Below are 24,922 nucleotides of genomic sequence, written 5' to 3'. Positions count from 1 at the left end.
CAGGATAGGTATTGGGCACATTGTATTGATTTTAATTTTTATATTCTGAATATAGCCCAAGGCTGCAACATCGACACGGGTCGAATGACGCGTAAAATCCGAATTCCGAATCTGAAGACGAGAAAATGTGGTTAATAAACGGATGAAGTTTATATCCGACAATGCGAAATAGTTCAGTTCGTGATGGTATTCGAGGCTATTTTTTCTTCATATCCTTGATATGATGAGGAAAAGTGCTATTCTTGATCTTAACCTTTATTAGTTGAAGAATCTTTATAATCGAGTCTTTTAAATTAATAGCCTTGGGTGCTTGGCCAATTTGGGTACCCAAAAGCTTTATAAAAATAAACTGTCATTAGGCCGCATAGGAGGTGGAACGTTAGTAGATACTTATGTAAAATGTAGCCTAAATTGCTGCCGCCTGTGCAATAAATTTCAGCCACTTACTTTCTTCAACAAAGCCTCGATTACGAATAAATCTCGCAAACAATACGAGCACATTGCTGTGTCCATAAAACTGGATATAAGCGTTAATAGCAAAACGCTGTATGTGACTAAGCCTTAATACCGGAGCGTGTGTTTAAAAGCCCCATGTATCCACTCTTCAAGGCACTTTATGAGCAGGCAATATCGGAAAAATGTTGGTCGCACGTGTGGACTGACAAACGGGTCGCGGGGATGAGTTTTTTCAATTCCAACTCGTGGCAACCCTTCCTTTTTGGGGTTTTGGTGGCTTATTTGTAAGAGGATTATTTTCCTTAATCCTTTTATCAACATTCAAACCTGAAATTCCCGAACTCAGTTATGCGATGAGTGCGACGCGCGCGCGTAAGTAACTTAAATAAACGTAAACTTTTTGATTGATTACAATGATCAAGTTCTTTTAGAAACACATTACCTAAAACGCCAAATACTATTTGACACATATTTACCAAACTACATATTAAAACACCTAACCGTTCTCTCATTTTGAGAGTAACGAAGAGGTGCAAATAGGTACAATATAAACTTCATTATTTTGCGGACTAAACAGATTAATTGTTGTTCAACGTGCTGTGACGGTCATTATTGTTTGTTAGTTAATTAATATTTGCTTTCTTCTGTCCTCAGTGGAGCTGGTGCTGGTATTTCTTGATGAGCTGCCCAGCTTCAGGCGAGATCTTCACGCTCGGCTACATCACGGGTTCGGAGAGGCAGGAGGGCGACAACACTTATTGGAGGCTCGGACGCGTTATTTCAGGTAAAGAAATCTTTTTTTCACACTTTGCAACTATTCGTTTCACCAATGCTAGAGAGTCTTAATATATACAAAAATCACTCCTGTTACTCGTAAGTATTATAACATTTATGTAGTCCACAATATATAAGTTTGTTGATTTATTTCTTTGATTTTATTTATTGAAGAAACAAAAGAAGTATGCGACAAGATATTATAGGTTACATTGTTAGGTACATATACATATTATTGAGATGAACACTTACTGCCTTAAACGCCCTCACTAAAACATACTTAAATTAAATGGATGTATACAAGTAATTGATTGTCAAACATTGATTGGCTCGTGTAGCATGATACGCAACGGCATATCAAATTATATTTACAAAAAAAGAATACTTTAAAACGCCATACTTTGAATAGTCTAGCTCAACAGTGTAGTAATAAGTTAAAAACGTTTTGCTATCTGCCTCTAAATACACTATTAAATTGTAGGTAAGTATTGTTTTGTTTTCCGCAGCCACATTGTAATAAGTTTTTAACGTAAGTAATATTTATACCTAGTTACTTGTATGATTTATTTCAATGTCAGGTTATTTCTAGCTTTATTACAGCTTGTTATGGTTAAAGACATACAGCGTGACGTGCGAACCTGCAGTTTGACACGGATTTTCCTTCCTTGACCATAATATATAAACAACTTGCATCCCTATTGACGATGTAATCGAAAATTTCATAGAAGTGCTATCTCTGAATCGTACCTATTACGAATGTAAGAAACAGTGAGTTTTATCACAACTAATTAAAAGAGTTTTAAATTACTTAGGTACTTAATGGATGGTTCATACTATGGAGTACTGCTCTCATCTCTAGTCTGGGGCTCCACAATGCCAGCTCCTTCCTCTTGACTCCATCCAACGGCGGGCAGTTCGTATTGTCGGCGATCCTGAACTTACTGACGGCTTAGAACCTCTTAGCCTTCGGAGAGACGTTGGCTCTCTTTACGTGTTCTACCGTCTGTACGCGTACAATGGGGAATGCTCCGAAGAACTTTTTGAATTTCTGCCATCGTCACGTTTTTATCACCACACCTCCCGCCAAAGGAGCAAAGCTCGTCCTCACTTCTTAGATACATGGCACACCAAGAATAATCGGGCATCTCGCTCGTTTCTTCCTAGAACGTGCAGAATGTGGAATGAGTTGCCTCCTGAGGTAAAAGAGGAGGTATTTCCTTTGCGCTACGACATGGGATTCTTCAAGAAGCGGGTATTTAGGGTTCTCAAGGGTCGGCAACGCTTAAGTGGCTCCTATGATGTTGCTTATGTCCATGGGCGACGATAACCGGTTCCCATCAGGCGGCTCGTTTGCTGACTATACTATAAAAAAAAACTTATTGTGACGTTTACCTAAGGAAATAACGCAGTTGAAACACTACTAATATTATAAATTTAATGCGAAAGTAACTCTGTCTGTTTACCATCTGTCTGTTACCTCTTCCCGCTTAAATCGCTGTACTGATTTAAATGAAATTTGGTAAGGGGATAGTTTAAGCCCAACTCAAACCGAAATCGCAAGCAGAAGCTATTATTTAGTATGTTTGGTTGTAGATATGTATGGGTCTATCGGTACACAGCGGGAAGAAGTTATTACTCGAGATGTAAAGGTTCTAATTCCTTCAATATAAATCTAGAATTATCAACTTCTTCCCGCTGTGTACGGATATATAAACAATATCGCGCCATTAACAAGGAGCATGTTTCATTGAAAATCGGCTTTAGAATGTTTACTCATGAAACTAAAGTCTTGTTTCGTTGATATTTTCCATTAACGTCAAGATTCCACGCCTCGAAAGTTGTCCGTAGGTGTTGAGACTGTTGAGGCAACACTTCGCTCCAGTTAAAACTTTCTTAGCGGGATTACAACAAAACCATTACCAACTAGTTACTTTAACTTCCATCGTTATTACAACCGTTGCTCAATTAAACTTGTAGCTGTTTATATCGCGGCTAAATCGATATGACCTAATGCAATTAATACCTGCCACTTCTTGGCAGCTGACACATGAATCTAATAAGCTGCTCCCAAAGTTTCACTTATAATGATACTTCGTAAATAGTTAATTAAAATTATTATTTTAATTTTATGCGTTATGGCGGCCACTATAAAAAAAATCGTACCCTGCAGTATTAAATTGTATTTTTATATATAAGTAGTTACACTATATACTAGGTTCAGTACCTGTAAAAATAGTTGTAAGTTTAAGAAATAAAATAAAATAAATTTCTAGACTTGGGAAAGTTTAAATTATTGTGTACACAGAAATACCGACATGCTCTTTCGGTTTTGTCAGGAGAATACAATTAACAAGTGTTTTTCTTTTCTTATTTAGAATCATTTATGAAACTACATAAACAATACAACGCGAAAGTATGACTAACTAACGAACGTATAGGTAACTGCCACAAAAATGGGCTCCCTTAAAATTTGGCTTAAAATTTCCATTGTCATTGTCAAAAAAGTGCCAGAATACCAAAACTTTGAAAGGCCCAAATATACAACGTGTCTCTACCCTCTGGACACAGATGAATAGGACGTGTCGATTATGGAATTTCTAACCTATGTACAAAGTCTCATTCCAAACGACACAGTATTAAGTGGCTGTCAACACCCAATGTCCTTGAAATTGATGTTACTTAAACAGTTTTTTAAGAAAGACTATTTGTTTTAGTCAAGTAAGATAAATATATGTTCATATTAATTATATTTCAAAGACCGTGGTTGTACTCGATACATGATTGAACGAAATCGGCTCGATAGAAAATAATTGCAAAGATTGGTCTTAAAATCACAATTAAACGGTTCTATGTCTTTATTGTTTTGACTTATGGGTCTGCAATTAAAATCACAATTTCAAAACATTTATATCTAAACCGCTAACGAGTAAAATATTACACTAATAATCCACTTTTTTTATTTAACTAATTTTCTTATTATTCCCTTGCCCAGGCCCAGTAACATGCGACAGTGCTATCTCATTTACTCCGATACAAATAGACAGTGTGCGCGCTTTAGGTATTGACAGCCTCTTAATGGAGAAATTAATGATTTACAATTTAATACTTCGAAACAGCCTGTATACGGTAATCAAAGAGTATGTCATGTCACTTAGTCTCACTTTAATCTTATCGTCATTTTGAACGACTAATACAGTATGCTCCTATTTATTTGAATTAATTAAACTTTGAAAAAAAAAAGTTTATTTAATCAAATAATTTACCATATTAGAACATTCCTAAGAAGGGACTCTACTCGGGATCTCGGTCAATGTCCAGAGAGTAAGGACACGTTGTATAATACCAAAATGTTGTGTATCAGATCATTTCTTTTAAAATGTATGTTTCTTTTTCAACAGGTGCAATTTCTATGGCAGTTGATGAAGTGAACGAAAAGCTTCTCGGCGCCATGAATCACTCGTTACGGTTCGAAGTCGCAGAAACGTACGGAGACGAAGAAATTTCCATCAAGCAGGTAAACTTTCCTAAACAAGCATAAAGTTACGCACATTGAATATGGGATGTTTTCCGGTACCTAATAAACATGATTTTGTATTTGAGTAGATAGTAAGAAACTATAGGTATCGATTAAATCGTGGAGATTGAGTCGTTTGTTGCCAATGTTGCCATACTTTTTTTTATATATGTCCGATGGTGATCGTTGGTACGCTTACCTACGGATTGAAATTTTTAAGGTTTTTACCTAAGATTCAAGCTAATTTAATTGTTACTTATGTTATTATATATTAGATATTATCTTTGGTATTATTATGTAGGTACTTCACTCACCTAATATCTGAAATCTAAATCCGTTTCTTGGGAATATAGACAGAAAATAATAATGTGAATTCTGAAAGCATTTAATGCTGAGACCCGCAGTAAAATTAAAGGTTAATAAAAATGTCCAAATATTTTATTGCTAGAACGAAATTTAAATTTTCAAATAGTTTTTTTTACAGTCACAACTTATTCGGTACAAACACAACAACATAATACATATAAAACATAAAATCTAAAAATAAATTAAACTAATCTTAAAATAAATAATTAAAAACTATCCCCCTGCGGCATGGTGCCGTAGATGCTGGCAGCATTTCCTCGTATCGCAATACTTATTCTCTGTGCGAGGAAGCTGCCAGCTCTACTATCACCGGTAGCGTCTGCTAAATGTTACTTGGCCGAACTTTTCTACTTGTACTGTAAATATTGAGTTAGGAATAATTGGTTATTTGATTTTAATTTAGATTAGGTCAACATAACATAACCTATGATAACAGTGGGTACTAGTTATTATCATAGGTTGTTATATTTTGTCTGGGAAATACATTATTTACATCTATCTACCTAGTTAATTAGGGCAAAATAGGAGATATATAGTATCATAATTTAATAAAAAAAGACGTAGATAACCGGTAAATTGCCACTGAGGCACTTATCCTAATTGTGATAAGATATACTTATTATTTCGGGGGCGTTGACCGGAATGAAATTAAATTAAAAACCTTTATTTTATAAATTTTCATGAAAACTGGGAAAGCGACAATAAAAATTCTCCATTACATTTTCTACAATATTGTCTTTGGAAGTATATTCTTAAGACTTATTATAATATTCATATTAATGCTTAATTTCTCCTTATACCTAATAATTGCGATTTTGAAAGTTTCTATAGAAAAACCGGCCAAGTGCGAGTCGGACTCGCGCACCGAGGGTTTCGTACAAACCTGTAGGTATATATTATTATATGATGTAACAAAAAATTTACGGTTTTCGCAATTGTTCCTTTATCTGTGCTATAAGACATTGCTTCGTACCAAATTTCAAGATTCTGAGTTCACAGAAACTAGGTTTTGATTCCCTTGCAAGGGTCGAAAACTTGCGGAGTTTTGAGGCATAAACGCATATAAACGGCTGTATCTTTTGATTGCGTTGGTTTAGAAGTTTGATTTTTTTCACAGCTCCAAGGGACAGTAGACTTGAGTATTTGATATAAATTCCAGCTTGATACCTGCACGTGTCCGTCTGTCTGTCTATCAAGAACCTTTTTTTAGGGCTATAATCCTATAAGGGTTCCGTTTTTTCCTTTCGAGGTACGGAACCCTAAAAACGCATGGAACCATCATTAAAATATTATATCCATATTTTTCAAATGCCAAATTCAGCATTCTTTTAATCGTTTATCGCCACCGCCACGCGCTACTAATACTAATTATTATTTTTCCACAAATAAATGTATGAGTACGTGTTTTGAAGTGATATTTTTAAGCATAAGAAATATATGGGCTCAATTGTTATTTTTTTAAAGGCAAACAAAACTGTCACAGAAAGTTCCATTGTTTGTGCACAAATCAGTTTTTTGTATGAAAAGGTATGACAATTATTTCAAATATGAATTTCTCTTCCTTAAATTATACGAAATGATATACAACGAACAGGAAGAAATATAGCATAGATTGGACCTGGGGAACCCCCCTCTTTTTGGGAGGTAGTCACGCACGATCTCGTGAATAACAGACATAATCAGCTTTGTTTCACCTAAAAACAATCATGCCAAGCGGCATCGCCTGAGACCAAAGTGCATACTTACTGCAATTACTCGCCCCACTAGTCGTCGGACTCAAATATTATAAGGAGAAATTAAGCATAATTTTAAAACTATAAGTTTCATGAAAATTTATAAAAAACTATAAATGGGGATATGTAAGTTTATCAATACACTGAAAAAAATAGATAGCCGAACTGGTTTTGTAACTTTACTAAATAACTAAACTACGGTTATAAGAAAATAAACTTTGCATAAATTTACAAACTTATTTTGTAGTGTATACCCAGTACCTGAACACTGATAGCCAAACACGGTTTTGTAACATATAACACATAGTTCGCAAGTCCCAATTTTTGTGTAAACAGTAACCAAAATTTTGTTACAGTTATGCAAACATTTCTTTCAGTGTAACTTAACTTGTCGACGGGTTTCTACTTCTATTGCAAACCACTAAAGCTTGGCCGATACTCGCCTGAAAATGAAAGTAACCATCTAGGAGACCTAAAAGCTATATGTATGCCAAGTTTTGTGCTTTCTGCCGGATGGGACCGTAGTTAAGGCGAAGAAGCCGCACTATAATAAATCTGCCCTTTACTAAGTTCGACAATATTTCAATGTTCTCGTGTCATGACCTCGCCGCGCCGTTGATGTGGGTGCCGAAATGTGAACACATACATATTGCGAAATAGTTTCAATGCTTAAGTTTAAGTATAACAATGTTCACTATTTTTCTGCCGAATTTTGGTTGTTCCTGGCGTATTAGTAAGTAATAAATACGCAGCGTGTTTATTCGTCCGGGATTTTCTATCTTGTAAAATAACAATGAAAAATCTCTTAAGGTGACAGTCCATTTCCAACTGCAGCTGCACTACCGTTGCGACATTACTGGTGCGACATTACTGCAACGGCCGACTGCTGCTGTTTGCGGCGTGCAGTCGCGGCAGCGTTCGTCAGTTGATTGCCAAAATCAATGAATAATGTCACTGTCAGACGTATAAATAAAATTACTAATTTACTTATTTGTATTTTTTACGAGAAGAAGTAAGTGACGATAATGCTACATGGTACACGAAAACGAAAAACAGTTTGCCTTTCTACAAAAGTCACATTCAGTCGAAGGCAGCTACGCAATATTATTAAAAAACCAGATATTGTTGGTGATCGTTTGTTTGCCGATTAAATGAATAACAATTTAACTTCAAATTGAAGAAATACAACCAAATTACTCAAATTAAATGAATGCAGAGGAGAAATATTTCTTCACTTAAGGTAAGTTAACATTTTGAAATTATCTTCCCCATCCTCTTGACTAAATGCGTGACCACTGCACACAGCAACCCGACGAGAGCGGGACTCATGTTGCTCGTGATGGATACGGTATGCGCACTTGATCCACTTGCATCACGTGATGCAGCCAAATCCAGCCGGTGGTGTCTGCACGTTTTTAGTGGCCTAGTACCGCCTGGATGTAGAAGTCTGTGATAAACGTCCCCTCAAAAAGCTAGGTAGGCTCTTTTATCCCGGGTTTACTTTATTTTTGCAAAGGGATTCGTGGGCTTCGGAGATGGCGATGCGACAAAATAAATTCTCCAATGCAGTCGTTCAGTGTTAGCAAAATATTACAGATTTATCTTTCTGAGTTTTCATATTAAACCAATCTTTCATTAGTTACCTAAAAGTAAAGAATAAACGAATAAATTGATTTGTAAGAGCTATAATTACGCAATTTACACTTAATATTGTCCAGTTTCCTATTTCAAACTAAAGCACAAATTTAAATCTTATAATCGCTCTTGTGTTGCAGGTATCCATGGGCGACGGCACTCGTGGTCGTGGCAGATACAGTGTATGACTAGACCATATAAAACTTGATGGGCGAGACAAGAAATCCTTTATGAAGAAAGCTATTTACGTTAGCCAAGGGGCTGATAGAAAGAATATTTAATAAATTAATTGGAATAATAAATATTTTCCTCGTGATGGTGTGATATATATTCGTGTTGCGCTCTGTAGCAATGTTTGTTTAACCCTCATGCCTTGAAGTCCCCGCAACTGTCAATACAATTTTATTTTAAAACCGCTGTCGCTTCTCTTGTGGTTCAATTTTGTAATTTTTCTTACGTTTGAGTATCCATATGCTACCATGAGGTGTTAAACAACAACTTTGCCTTTTGTATTTCTAGGTAATACAACTGAATTATTGCTTCTTTTATCTCAAAAATGGCTTTGAAATGACAAAGTGAGAAAGTGTCACGATATTATACACCGTGGGCTGGTAAAACCTGATAGTTTTAAAGTTGTATTCTTAATCGCATTTAGAGGCTAAAATATCATACAAATTTTCTGTAATCGGTCTTCTTTCAGAGATAATGGCAATTCTTGCGAAAATTTGTTTCTGCTGTAGGTAACTTTGTGAAAAACGCCTTTTTCGCTGCGTTGACGTCACTTGGTTTAGTCATACCTTCTGACAAACATTACTCAACTAAAAAGAACACTCGCAATTTTGATCTATAGATGAATTAAGAAAACTTTACATCTTCGTTGTAATGTTTTTTTTTTCGCCAAGATGTAGAAAGAAATAACGTGCTGTGTGCAGAAAATGGCTTTTAAATCGGCTAAAAAAAAAACAGAACATTTTTTTTCCGAATTTTACTAAACATTTTTTGATCCTCAGGAATGCGTGGTTAAGATCTGTCGGATTTTACCAACCCACGGTGTATATAATATGATATTACGACACTTTCACATTTTATCACGCCAAATTCACTGTGCCACGGTACTGTCAGCGAGAATTCAGTAATTAATCCTGTTAAATATAAGCGTCACTGAAACTCCTAAGCACGCCTCCAACTCCAGAAGTGATACATGCGCGTTGCCGACCCTTTAAAAACCTGTACACTTCTTTTTTCAAGAACCCCTACTGTAGACCTTCAGAAAAACCTCGGCAGGGAGCTCATACTAAAGCCGGAGCGCCCGCGGGAGGAAATTCCTCTTAAGCCGCACAGTGCGCGACCATTGTTGCCACTAAAAAATGTAATCTACTGTGGTTTCGTAGTATCCTAACACAAATATAGAGGATACAGAGTAAGCTATTTCATTCAAAACATTTTCTCGGTCAAAATTTGGAAAAAGAGAGAAAGAGGAAAGAGAGAGGAAATTGCATACGACCACTCCGTTCAGTATTAGAATCATCATAGAAATATTATGTTGTCACATTTTTATGCTATGTGTACATGATTGTACGATAATGGTTAGCATACCTACATCGATCTTATTCTAACACATAAGTGCGTCCTGTAATTTAGTAGTAGTAGTAGTAAAACTTTTTATTGTACAAAAATGAACACAAAACAGGAAAAAAAACACTCATCATTAATACAAAGGCGAACTAGTTTTCCAGTTTTTTCACTATTATTAGTTACCTGATAAATTCATTAAATAAACAGTTCTTTCCTTTTTTCGTAGTTTTCCGAGAACAGCTATAAGCTCGAAAGGGCAAGAACGATAGAGAGCCAAATATACGATTTTCAAATTAAGATTTTCAAGGTAGGCAAAATGAATTTATCAGGAAACATTAAACAAAAACAATAAGAGCAACGCCAAGATACAGAGGAACTACCGCGAAACACAGAAACTATCGGGGTTGTTTATCCGCGGGTGTAATAAACTCCTTATATTGTAGTGGTTATATCCTCTTTGCTTAGAGCTACTAATATCTGTGACCAAAGACATTTCTGTAAAGATTTGACGTGCGGTTTGCAGTTGCGGTCGTATGTACACGAATCACTAAAAATCACCATGCTACGTGCAGTCGGTCTTGTCATCATTTTACTATGGAATTTGACAATAACACTGACGTATTCAGGCCGCTGCAGTAATGTCGGAGCAGTAGTGCAGCTGCGGTCGGAAATACGTTAAAATTACCATATTACGTGCAGTCGGTACCGTCATTGATTTTACTATGGAAATTGACAATAACACCGACACGATCAGGCCGCTGCAGTAATGTCGGAGCAGTAGTGCAGCTGCGGTCAGAAATGGACTGTCACCTTTATACTGAAAACTAACAGTATCTACTGACATATTAATCCTAGTACCTAGTACATATCACTTTCAAATAAGCTGTTTACATGTTCCTACTATCAAATAAGTACTACCGAATTTTTTACAAGGTAATTACTTTACAATAAGTATGTAGAGTATCTAAAATTTTGGCAGTTTTTTTCTTTAGTTCGAGGACACGTACTATTTACGAGCTTTTCATAACTAGCTATAAACATACACTTATTATTAGTATGATCGTGTGACATGTTGGACACCTCACTAATTTAATCAGAATATCAGAAGCGCTTGCTCGCCGTTGCACTCCAGAAATAATTCTACGTAGAGTAATTCCGTATCGCGATGACCTAGGCCTAGTAATCCAGATATCAGTATATAATACCTAAGTCTGTTATATATAGTTATTTAATGTTTCGATATCGGAAGGCAATGCGCGTCCGACCCGCTGAATGGCTTCGCTCATTAGTTTAATTCACTTTGCGTAGCTGCGATCTTTTACCCACCGCATAACAATGTTATTAACACTAAGCAGACTGATTCCACAAATTCCTTTTCATTATAACCCCAAATTTGATGTAACACAGGTTGAAGTAACATTTTTGGAACTGGGTAGGTACTTGTTGTTGCTAATATACTGGAGGAAAACTGCCTTAAAACCTTAAGCTAGCTCATTTTACTTAAAGGAAACTTTCTTTTATTTTTAAAAAGAAACTGCATTCAAAGATTTTTTGCCAGTCAAAAACATTCTTGTTTACTAAATATTTATTTGGGAAACATACAGCACATAATAATTCAATAAGGTAAAAGATATAACATAAGCCAAAACAGTTTCAGTTATAGCTAATACAAAATTCCTTTGCTCTGAATAAAAGTACAATTATTAGGTATTTTGAATTTAACAGTAAGATTCAGTAAACAAGATATTACACGAGTACGATTAAAATTATAACAAGCATATTTTCGAATTTTGAAAATAATAAGCACAATTTTCAATTTTTAATTTCAAGCAATATATACAATTACAGTAACAATTAAAATACAATTCGCAGTTTAGATAAATACAAGACAAGCTTACAATTTTATTACGAGGTACGAATTAGGTAACGGAATTACGATTTTTTTGTTTTGTTTTTTGTTTTAATTTGTTTAAATATTCATTTTTATCGATATTTTGTACGACAGACGAGATGTCTATGACGAGAGACCTACAACCTTCTTAGATAAAGTTTACCATTAACGTTAACTGTATCTACTAGCGGAATAAAAGCTAGCTTAGCTAACATAACAGCCGACCATATAGCCCACCAACCTCTACTCAACGGAAAAACGACAGATACCTAAGTGCAAACCACTAAAGCTCGGCCGATACTAGCCTGAAAATGAAACTAACCATCTAGGAGATCCCTTCTCGATGTCGGAATTAGAAGCAGGTATCCAAAAGCAGGGAAGGCTGCCGGGATTGATGATGATAAAATAAGACTGGAACAAATAAAACACTTCGGGCCTGCAACTAAACTGTGGCTACTGAAACTGTTCAATGCTTGTGTGGAGACTACAACTTTTTCCGAAGATACGGAGGAAATCTCACGTGACTGCTATTCTTAAACCTGGTAAAGACCCCGCCGACGTGAAAAGTTACAGACCAATCTCACTTCTTTGCCGTACCTTCAAACTCTTTGAACGCCTCATACTTGAACGCACGACAACAACCCTGTAGGTTACGTTCATAGACCAGCAGGCAGGTTTCAGGGTAGGTAAATCCTGTACTTCGCAAGTTCTTAACCTGACACAGTACATTGACGATGGGTTCGAGGGAGGCATGGTGACAGGTAGTGCAGTCTTCGTCGACCTCATGGCTGCATATGATATAATAAACCATAGGAGACTAGTAACCAAACTATGTCAAAGTACAAAAGATTATAAACTTACGAAGGTTATATCTGAACTACTCTCCAACAGAAGGTTCTATGTATCGTTCCAAGGGGAAAAAAGTAGGTGGAGGTCCCTTAAAAATGGTCTTCCTCAGGGTAGCTTACTGGCACCAGCACTTTTCAATATCTTAGATAACCTACAACATTTCCTTTGACTTTGCACACACATCGCAAGAAAAATCCTTCGAGGCAGTGGAGAATCGTCTTGTGGGAGGTTTGGCGAGTTTGTCACTGTATTATAAAGAAAATCAACTTAAACCGAACCCATCTAAAATACAGGTTTGTGCCTTCCACCTAAGAAACAGGCAGGCCACCAGACAGCTAAATATCGTTTGGGAAGGCAGCCGGCTAGAACACACTGCCGCCCCTAAATACCTAGGAGTGACGCTGGACCGGTCACTGACCTACAAAGCTCACTGCCTCAACACCAAACAGAAAGTGGCGGCGAGGAACAACAACTTGTGTCATATCACCGGTACCACATGGGGGGGGTAACCCTACATACACTACGCACAACGGCTCTCGCTCTCAGCTTCTCCGCTGGAGAATATGCATGCCCAGTCTAGAAAAATTCTTCACACGTTGCCCAGGTTGACATAGCTCTCAACGAGTCCTGCCGCCTAGTAACCGGTTGCCTAAAACCCACCAAACGTGACCACCTGAGTGGAATTGCACCGCCGGACATACGCAGAGACGTAGCCGCGGCTGTGGAGTGCGAGCCGCGTCGCCCCCTGCACAACCACAAACCAGTTACTGCAAGGCTTCCGGAAGAGCTTCGTTACAAATTCAGCTCTGCAGCACTAAACTCCCCAGGTGGCTCGACTCAAATCATGGAACTCACAACTCAACGACATATCGTTACGAATATCAGCTGCGGAACTCCTGCCTCCAGGGGGAAGGAAAACTGGACAATATGAAAAGCCCTTAACAGAGTTAGAACGGGAGTTGGTCGGTCAAAACATAATCTTCTGAGATGGGGTATTGGCCGACAAGGTGATACTTTCTGCGAGTGTGGAGTCCTCCAAACAACAAAACACATGATCCAATGTTCCATATGCTCTACGATGTGCACTGGAGAAGATCTCCTGAGGGCTACACCCAGAGGGCAAGAAGTGGCAAAGCATTGGCAGACAAAAAAATATTTAAAAAGTGTGATCCCTTTACACGAATAAGAAGAAGAGCGGAATAAAATAGCGAGTGGTTTTTTTTGGCATCTTCAGTTGGTTCGATTTCCGGTAATAAAAAAAATTAATGCACATTCGTTTATTTTTAAAAATATAAAAATGTTTCGTTGAATTAACGACTTTTCTTCCAGGGCCCATTATGTATTTTTTCCACACTGTATACTTAAAGTGTACTTTTGTTTTAGCGTGACTACAATATCTGCCAATAAATATCACCTAGTTACCTGAAATAATTACGCATCTTATTATTATAGTAGTCAGTGGCCTAATGTTCAGTTATTATCATATTGTTTTACAATATGATAGTTTTATTATAGACCCACGTCTATAAAAGAGCTTTATATGGCGGAATGGCGACCTTCTAAACTATGAGAACAATTTTAATTAAACTTTTGCAGTCGTATTTCCTTTTCCCGGAGACTGTTATATGCTACATTGCATAGATACCAACGATATTGCCGCGTGCTCACTGAAAACTATGTATTAAAAAGCACTCGAAATGGACTTCGTAATAGGAAAAGTTTTGCCTCCAGCATCTCCACTAAACTTAGGTAAGTATAGAAATCGAAAGATAATAGCAGGTTCAGTTTTATTGTCTGATTCGTCTGGCCCTTTTATTTTTGTTTCATTTGGTTTCTTCTATGGTTTTCGTGCTACTTATCTATATCTGCAGATATTTGACCAGTTATCAATAATAGGTACAGTATCTACCTGACAGTCTGTTATACCCACATAATTAACTATTGTTTTAACACACTGTCTAAAATGGTGAATAAATATATATTTTTTATATATAAAACTCAGAAACTTTGAACACTGCTGCAATTTAGACTACCAAGTACTAATAACAGTCTTTTCCTCTTTTTAAACATGTCGACTTTGATAATAAAGCAACAAGGAAAACAAAAAAAATGAAAGGATTCTTGTGATATTATTAACAAATAAATTATTTTTCTTTTAACTGGGGTATTATTGCTAGGTTGAAATTAAATAAATATATTTTAATTAAATAATCGTATATAATATAATAGTGAGTACAAGGATGACAAAAATCCTACACAATAAAAACATACCCCAACCTAAATCTCTACTCCTAGAAAAACGCATTGTTCTCAAAATACAATAGAAGCCCGACTTGACCCAGAATTGTGAATGTAATCATAGATTATGAAGGGACTAAATAAGCTTGCTTTTAGCATGTATAACACAGGTACATCAGTATATCTTCTACATACCAGAGAAGATAGGTCAATGTTCTGCGTAAATTCATTGAAAAAACTCAAACCAATAGCAGTGGACAAATACTCTCAGTTGGTCCCAGTAATTAATGTACTTAAAATAAACGAAAGAGGACAAAATTATGACTTAACCCTTTACCAGGCTAAGGGATATATATTTCCCACATGCGGCTCTTCAAACATGTGTTCTATTTTCGATGAGTAAGACTGACATTCGATTGTCATTTTTAAACTGTCAGCCTGGTAAAGGGTTAATATGAATCTGGTTAAGGTCAATGTGAGGAAAACCGGCATATCAATTTTTGGCTGGGTTCCATCATGGGTTCATGGGGCAAGAACTCTCGTATTTTTATACGTACTTCGCTCATATATAGCCAGAAAGGAAGAGCTTTGATCCTTCTGCTTACAGACCCTGTAAGTGGAGTATGTGTACCAACGTAAGAGTTAGAAGCGTCGAAAGAGCTTGTAGACGGTCTTGCCTGGTACACGGTCTTCTCCACATTAATTTTACATCAGACTACCCGTGTCCAAGTAACTTACATAAATATTATTAAGTTTTAGTTAACCGGTTTATTTTATTATTAGCCAAGTTTTTTTTCTAGTACTATAATCAAGTATTGATCTTTAATTCTTTATTAACACCTGGGAGTAACCCATTCACTACCCACTCGGCCAGACCGGTCCTCAAGATATAATGATATATTAGTACAGGTAATTAAAAATGTCACAAATAACCATTTCAAGGAAGAAAGATTGTAGTGATAAATTTTCTGCTTCGTTTATTAGAAACTTCTCGCAATAATGTTTATTCATTTGTCGCGTCGCGTCGTAGTTCCGTGTCGCTTGCTGCCCACTGAGAACTTCAGGCCTGGCTCTATGTTTCTATTGCTTGCCGAACTTACGACTTAACCTAGCCAAAGCCTTTATAACTTGGTCTTCAAACATAGTAAGGCCTATGTGTAATTGAAGGTGCACTTATATTTGTTATTTTCAAACGAGTACTCGCCTCCGCTTGAAATGTGGAAGGAATACAAATACACAGCCTGATGTTGATAGCTACTTAGCTACCCGTTGTGCCGAAAGGGTAACTGACAGAAAACAAATTGTACTTACTTAATGGCTTAAAAGGAAAGCAAATAACGAACTTCTAACGAAATGTTCGAGCTCGTCATTTCAAATAAGGGCGCCATTAATTCTGACGCACTCTTATTTCGAATTAGGAAAACATTAAATCTAAAAGTTGAATAGAACTTTTGAAATACTGTGTGTAAATTCAATAGGGCGAAAATTTAATCGGCGGTTAGCATAGGACCTAAGAAGTACATTGAGATAGATTTTGCTTAGACATACAATGAACATTTCAACTATGCAACATAATTCGGCTCGCAATGTAATACAACACACGTTACGGCATACGAGCTTTTTGAAGTAACTGTCAACGCTTGTTGGCAGTTACTATTAAAAAGCTCATACCTCGTAATGTCATGTATCTTATGTTTCTCAATGTTTGCAGTAGATACATTGTTGCTCGGTAAATTATTAAATAATAATTCGGAGTCATAATTAAGTGTAACACAAAAAACTTTTTAATCAATGAAAAATTGGGTACTTGACACATGGTGAATTTATAACAAAATTTACATTTTTTTTATTTAGCTAAATGGTCAGAAAATGGGCCATTCATTATTAAAAAGTGGAATTTAAAAAGACATATTGAGATAAAAAAATACAAGACTTTAAAGGATCAAAAAAATTTTTTTTTTTTTAGTTTCAAATATATAAAAAAAAAGCGGCCAAGTGCGAGTCGGACTCACGCATGAAGGGTTCCGTACCATTTAAGACGTATTAAAAAAATCTACTTACTAGATCTTGTTCAACATTTTACCACTTTGGACACACATTTTACCACTTTGGAAGTGTCTCTCGCGCAAACTATTGAGTTTAGAAAAAAATGATATTAGGAACCTAAATATCATTTTTGAAGACCTATCCATAAATACCCCACACGTATGGGTTTGATGAAAAAATTTTTTTTTTTTAAATTTTATGACGTATAAAAAAAAACTACTTACTAGATCACGTTGAAACCAATTTTCGGTGGAAGTTTGTATGACAATGTATATCATATATTTTTTTTAGTTTTTTCATTCTGTTATTTTAGAAGTTACGGGGGGGGGACACACATTTTGCCACTTTGGAAGTGTCTTTCGCGCAAACTATTCATTTTAGAAAAAAATGATATTAGAAACCTCAATATCATTTTTGAAGACCTATCCATAGATACCCCACACGTATGGGTCTGATGAAAAAAGATTTTTTGAGTTTCAGTTCTAAGTATGGGGAACCCCCAAAATGTATTGTTTTTTTTCTATTTTTGTGTGAACATCTTAATGCGGTTCATAGAATACATCCACTTACTAAGTTTGAACAGTATAGCTCTTATAGTTTCGGAAAAAAGTGGCTGTGACATAATCGGACAGACAGACGGATATGACGGGTTCCGTTTTTTGCCATTTGGCTACGGAACCCTAATTACACCATTCGATTCCTTAAATGTTATTAAAAAATAAATTGTATGACAACTATATACATAAACGCAATATTTCACGGTCAAAATAGCAATTTTCTTGATCTTCCATACATTTAGGACAGACTAATGTAATGTGATGTCACATTACATCATTATTTTGTTAGAGGCGTTTCAATTCAATCGTCGAGTGCGAGCGTCAGACTTTAACTCTCATTTCTGACCTTTGTGTTGGTTAAATGACATGAGTCCTATATAGATAGATATTTGATCCTGAGGAAAATCAAGATCGATTGACATTATTTACAAAAAACTGTCAAGTAGCCAATTGATGCATTGACTCCTAGTTAGTAACTATACGCGAAATTCCCAATAAAATAAATTTACTACCTACTATAGGTACATATTATAAATCTCTATCATGACTTTGTCATAAGGAGTTATAACTCGTAAACTAGACAACCATAAAATTTGTTTTACGGCGCTTCAGCTAAATTTACTGCCACAAAAGCGCCTCGTGGTCTTTTCAACAGAAGTTAAACCTACCGGGCTATCGGCAGATGCCTCTAGCCGGGGCCGTAAATCTCTGCCCTCTTTTGATGTTACGTACACGTACTAAAAGCAACGCTCTTCACTGACCATTAGTGGACCCTATGTCTTTGGAATAAGGTTTACGAATCATTAGTTAACAGTGTGGACGTTGGTGATACTGACCATAATCGTTATATTGCTGAAGGATGTGGAGTATTTACGCTTCATTTGTGTCTCCTTGATTAAGGTGGCGGCGCTGTGGGCAAGGAATGTATCTGCGTTCATCGGACCTCAGGAGACCTGCGTTCATGAAGGGAGGATGGCTGCTGCATTTAATTTGCCTATGATCAGTTATGTAAGTATACAAACAGTAGTTAAATAATTTCATTATAATAATGTATCAAATTTGACATTATATACCTACCTACTTTTTAAGGCGCATTGTTTCCCTGTAAACTGTACGACTAAGAGGCGTACCAATGTACCTGTTGTATCTACTTATATTTCCGTTATTTTATGGCTAAGAAGAAATAAATGTAATGTGTTGTAATGTGGTATGTACCACAATAAAAAAGGAAAATAAATATTTACATTTAAGAAGAAACAACTTCAATAGTGGCTTCTATTTTCTATACAATACTTAAGTCTAAGGACGGCAACGCACTTCCAATCCCTCTGGGGTTACGGGTGCCCATGGGCAACGGTAATTGCTTACTATAAGGCGATTCTACTGCTCGCTTTATCATAAAATAAACGAAATTTGTATTTTTTTTTTTTTCAAAATCAAACACATCTACTTTTTATGCGTAAAGTCTTACAACTATTAGGTAAGGCTTCCAATTACCAGAACCCCTAGTGTAAATTTATTCGATAGCGTGACGTGTCGTACGCGTTTGTGTTTTTTGTATGGGATTTAGAAACAGCGCGCCAAGCGGGACGTTTTGGAAACTGAAAATCCCATACAAAAGAGACTTAACGCAAACGCATACATTATGTTTCGCTATCGAATAAACTTATACTAGGGGTACAGAAATGTAAACAAACTCATCTAGTTTCGTTTTAAAGATTGACTGCGGTATATATTCGGTATATATTGTAATATGCCTACTTGAATAATAAACGATATTTATCTTTATAACAATTTTGTATGTTGACAGTACTGCCGCGACGTGACCCTCCCTTGCTCCAACAAACCAAACAACATGCAAGGGTACTCCACATTCGTACGTACACGGCCATCCGACACCAGCATTTCACGTGCCGTCGTTGACGTTTTGTCGCATTTCAACTTTATGCATGTGAGTACTACCATTTCTAAATCATTTAGAGCATTTTTACAGACCGAAATATCAAACAGGAATACAGAGTACACACCCTAAAAATGCTTGTACTATTTATAAAACTTATTACTAAGTTTATAACTGAAAAACTATAAAATTATAACTGACATGTGTCTACTTTATGTTCTGTCTTTAGAACTACTGAAAACAAAAAATACAAATTCGAACCATTTTTTTTATCCCGCCATTTTAGATGTAAATATATATTCAGAGGTGCTATCCTAATAGTTTGTTAACTGTCAATGATTTATTATAACTCAAGATAGGTTATAGGCGTTCCAAAATTGAAGCACTTAGCTTGTGACAAACTGTACAAGTTGCCTTTAGTCGCATCTGGGCTAGCGAGAGATGTGCACGTGCTAACGCTCACCGAAAGAGAAAGAAATTAATAGAATGCGATAATTAAAACCCTACCAGAAATATATGATCATTGTCAAGAGGGCGCTGTTATTCTCATATAAAGAGTGACAGGTCAGTTTAGTATGAAAAATTTAGTTCCAATGAAATTCCGCAATATGGCACGTGATCATATATTACTGGTCAGGCTTTAATTAAAAATAACAGATTTCTTTATAAGTAAAGAAATAAATATGTAAGTATTTTTGTGCTCCTCGTTACTGAGTATAACCTATCTATAGTTATATAATATCATTGTTAACTATACGATAAGTTTACATCTGAATATTCTCGAAATATCATAGGATATGTATCTGTATCAAATACTCCAAAGATTAATGTAGCATTTATTGACGTTTAAAATTAGAACATCCCATTCGGTATCCCTCTGAACTGCTCCTTTTATTGGCGGTCCATTTGGCACAGGAATGACCGGAGCAGATGCGCCAAGTGGTTCCGTGCGTTATGGACCGATCTGCTTCGTGAATGGGAACCTGATTGTCATCTGCATTTGTATAGAAGATTTATTTATTAACTAGTGACTCTTTCCCCCTAGATGAGACATATATTTATACATATTTGCCTACTAGAAATTAGGGGATACCTGTTACACCTTCGATTTCATTTTTCTCTGATTGAATCCGCTTCTAATCCGAAACATGTATACTTCTACTTCTTTTGCTTTTGTTGTACAACTGGGTGCCTAATCTAATCTAATAAAAATGGCAACTGTTCCTAACAATTTCCTAACAAAATGTTTTTAGTAGGTACCTACTTAAGTAGGTACGTAAGTATCGAAGTTACATTCTTAATAGTCTAAACAAACAAAAATTCAGAACGTTGTCAATTCGAATTTGTTGCAGGTAACCTTTCTTTATTCAAACGCACTAAACAAGGACTTCTCCAGACTCGCGCAGGCCATTATCGCTGCAGTTAAGGAGAGGCAGATATCAGTTCGGAAAACTGAAGCATACAGACATTCCTACTACTTCGGCAATAACTATACTCGCAACCCCTTCTTGGAGATCGTTCAGGAAACTTACAAAGACACTAGAAGTTAGTATCAAAAGTTGTTCGCATATAAAATACAGCTTTGTGGTGCTTCCGTTGACTTGAATTGGAAATATTTTTCGCAGTTTATGTATTGGTGGGGAATTACCACGACCACGTTGGACTTTTGATGGCTTTGGACGCCATGCAACTTTTAGATTCTGGTAAGTACCGAATAAAGTAACTAAAAGTACTTGTTGCTAGGCCTATTTGAATAAAGAATATATTGACTTTACTTAAGTTTACTTTTAGGAATTAATTGATAGGTGTATACCTATACTCAATAAAAAAATGTTTTAGCACGTTCACAATCTAATGACACCTCATACAACAAAATACTAATTTAAGAGATGTAGGGCAACTAAAACTCAATAACTCGAAATAATTGTACATAAAAAAAGAAAACCGACTTCAAAAAGGAATTAAAAAAATATTCCTTTTGTATACCAACTCTAGCAACTGATATATTTAAGACAGTGCCAAAGGGGGGTATTACTGCAATGTTACTGCAGAGTACAATAGCACCTATCGTAAACCATAGATTATCTTAGACATACTATGCCTTAAACTGATTTTTGACAAATTTTCACAGATAATAAAATATGAATATGAACTGTATGGGAGACGAGGTGACGGAAATGCACGGATCACTCGAAACGCGCACAAAATTAAGACCATCCCTCACACACTCAAAAAGACTGCAAAGTCTATTCATATTGCAGCACCTGTAGTTGACAACAAATTGCCTAAAGTTGTAATAGAAGCTGTAAGCGACACTAGCTTTAAATATAGATTAAAAAAATGGCTCATTGGAAAATGTTTCTACAGTTACAAAGAATTTATTGAACAAAAAGAAATAAAATAATATGCATAATCACTAAAGTATAATTATGAAATAATATGTAAATAATATGTATATAATGACTAATTTATAATAATTGAATAATATGTAAGTTGTGACCTGTAAGTTATTATTACCAATAAAGAATGTCTATGTCTAGGTATGTCTATGACATTAAGGCATCAAGGCGGTTTACAAAGGGACTACCGGGAAACGCGAAAATCGAAAATTTGTTATTTGCATCTTTTTCGCTCAAAGATGCAGGAGTGATAGAGAGGCTAGATAACGAATTTTCTTGTTTCGCAGTAGACCCTCAGATTGTGATGGATTGTGGTGGTGGCGCCTCCTACACAGAGTTTCGCGTAATATTGGCTATTCACAAATAACGGAGTTCCACGGTAACAAACATACGGTCGGATTCATAACCTCCTCCTTTTTTAAAGTTGGTTGAAAATAAGGACTTTATATAAACTGATTTAAAAAAGAAACTCTAAAACATCTTATTTCGAAGCGTAATACAATTCTAAAGTTCACCATCAATTAATTATTACTGACACTCAGTTCTTGAAAGACATGCGAAAAATTGTACTATTAATAGTTGGTATTAATTAAAGGGTGTCAACAATGAGAAAATTTACCCTACCCAGTGTGTGTATTTGTGATTACATTTTTAAGTGACGTTTAACGATGATAAGTTATAAAGTGACAAAAGATCCTAAAGAGACTAAAAAGTTAATATAAAACACGTTTTATGAGCGTCGCGGAACTTGCGGTAAACCAGTAACACCAAGTTTACGATTTCAAGCGTTCTAAGGAAAAATGAACGCGGTCAATTTAAGGCGTTATTGAAAATACCCTGCTCGTAGTTCAGTCCTGCATTCAACGAAAACCAATTGAATTCGTATCTACCAGCAGGTGAATGATGAAAGACATTATCCACGTTGGTTCTCGCGGGTAGACTTTCTAGGATAGCTATGGCATATTTTATTTGAATTGTTTATTTGTAATTATAATACTGTATTGAAATCTAATAATGTGTTTTTAGTATGGTTTACCTAATGTCTGTATTATTACTATTAGTGTTTCGTAGTCACTAGAAACCCTTATAGTTTCGCCATATCCGTATGTCCGTCCGTCGGCGGCTTTGCGATCGTTAGTGCTAGAAAGCTACAATTTGGCATGGATACATAAATCATGCGTGGCGAAAGAACGGTAAAATAAAAACTACAAAAAAAAATAGAGTACCTCCCAGGCTCCCATACAAAAAAAAAATACTTTTTTTTCTTGACCCATTTTTTTGGTATATCGTTGGACAAGTCTTTCACGAATAAGGGTCTCCTAAACCATTTTCTCATAAAATTAATATTTTCGGTAATAATCGCCCCAAAAGTAATAAAATATGTATCCCCCCTCTCTAGCGTTTAAATTGAACCATGGGTCCAAAAAATATTTTTTACATAAATTCTGATACGAACCTATTTAGCGCATACACCCTCTAGGCCTACGCTCGTATTTCCATAAGCAGGCCGATACATTTATGTAGGATCCCCTTTGTAGCTCGAGTTGCGACGGAACTCGCCGTCGAGGCTTTACGGCCCCATTCATTATCTATAATAGAAAACTACCGGGATCGCTAAGTTGTAAAATTCTCCCGGGAACTACATAAGCTGTTTCACATCAGTGTTTATGCTGCTTTTTCCAGTATCTGTTTTTGCTTTTACATAAAATTTACTTTCTTCCTGAAAATGTTGTATACATGGTAAATTGAGCATTTTATGTAGACACTTACAGCAATGTCAGTACATCTAGAACTTGAAGTTTATTATTATTTTCAGACGTAACCTGTACTCACGGAACGTAGCAAAATACCAAAAATAAATAAAAAGTACCTAAATGCTATACAGGTTTTGATTTTAGTTTTATGTTCCCTCGATTTATGTGTCCATTTTGTCCGACAAATTTACTTAATCGAAATAAACATAAATGTCCAAGACCAATTTTTATCCAAACTAAACAATATTTAGTTCTATTTTATTTTCACTACTCTTCTTAAAGTCGCTCTAGGGTCGAGTTGTGATACCATTCAGTATCTACTTGTTAATCACGCGTACCTTAAATTGGCGTTATTCATATACGCCCTATTAGCCATGAATAAGGTGGTAAGTTTGTACAGTCTGATCATCTTAGATCATACAGTAGCAATATGTAAAGTTGACGAAATATAAAGTCAGCCGATCTTGTTCAAACTTGTTCGAGAGATCGGCTCACTTCATATTTCGTCAACTTTACATGGATTATTTCGATACAACTTTCCTTTAATTGTAAAAGCGTTTGTCACTTACCGAGTACATCGCATACAAATGTTGACATTTAGGATGAACGTAGTATGAAAGTGCATTTCATAAATTGCATATATGTATACATTTATGGATGCAATACTTGGTTAAATCAGAATGTCTTTTTCTTACCACTTACGAGTTCGCGACAAGCTTTAAGATCTCTTGAAGCGTAGTGGACGTTAGTCTAAGGGACGTGCTCACCATTTTAAATAAATAGAGCAGTCCACATCCTACGCTAAGGGCGGTACCTAGGTACTTGCTGATAAAAGTATAACATTATGCATTCATTCGTTTCTATACTAATATGTTTAATAATTAAAATTTATCATCTAATGATATATATATATATATATATTTACAAATAATACTTTAAAATTATTCTACCAAAACCTAACTATATAAAAGCCAAAAAAAATTGTAGGCGATGAGAAATATGATAGTGTAATTATATTTAAACTAGTCAATTTTATACTTTTAGCTCCCTCTGTATTTTTTAATCACTAAATAAAGGAGTAGGTAATTTGAATTTAACTACTGCAAAACTGCTATCTACCTATTCACTACAACTTTTTATGAGTTTTGCCAATTTACTGGTGACGTCGCTACTTTTGTATAATTATTAAGTCTCCATGACACATGCTCTCATGAAAATTAGTTAAATAAATAATA

At 35.7% G+C, this 24,922-nt stretch overlaps 1 protein-coding gene and 1 long non-coding RNA gene across 2 annotated transcripts in view; one reads left to right on the top strand and one right to left on the bottom strand.

The window, feature by feature from the left end:
* LOC133533554 (uncharacterized) overlaps positions 1–16,778 on the bottom strand; it is a 146,654-nt gene extending 129,876 nt beyond the window's left edge. The window contains exon 1 of the long non-coding RNA XR_009801896.1: positions 15,362–16,778. This is a non-coding gene — a long non-coding RNA (uncharacterized LOC133533554). The remainder of the gene's footprint in view (positions 1–15,361) is intronic.
* The window catches only part of LOC133533553 (speract receptor-like), a 63,834-nt gene that overhangs the window by 9,029 nt on the left and 29,883 nt on the right, over positions 1–24,922 (top strand). Inside the window, exons 2-7 of the mRNA XM_061872545.1 lie at positions 1,111–1,240; positions 4,629–4,744; positions 18,535–18,642; positions 19,445–19,585; positions 20,887–21,079; positions 21,160–21,237. Of these exons, the coding sequence (XP_061728529.1) occupies positions 1,111–1,240; positions 4,629–4,744; positions 18,535–18,642; positions 19,445–19,585; positions 20,887–21,079; positions 21,160–21,237 (766 nt within the window). The remainder of the gene's footprint in view (positions 1–1,110; positions 1,241–4,628; positions 4,745–18,534; positions 18,643–19,444; positions 19,586–20,886; positions 21,080–21,159; positions 21,238–24,922) is intronic.

Source organism: Cydia pomonella, unplaced genomic scaffold (genome assembly GCF_033807575.1).
Source record: "Cydia pomonella isolate Wapato2018A unplaced genomic scaffold, ilCydPomo1 PGA_scaffold_178, whole genome shotgun sequence".
Lineage (NCBI taxonomy): Eukaryota > Metazoa > Arthropoda > Insecta > Lepidoptera > Tortricidae > Cydia > Cydia pomonella.
The sequence above is the reverse complement of the archived record's forward strand: the minus strand, read 5'-3'. Positions and strand labels throughout refer to the sequence as shown.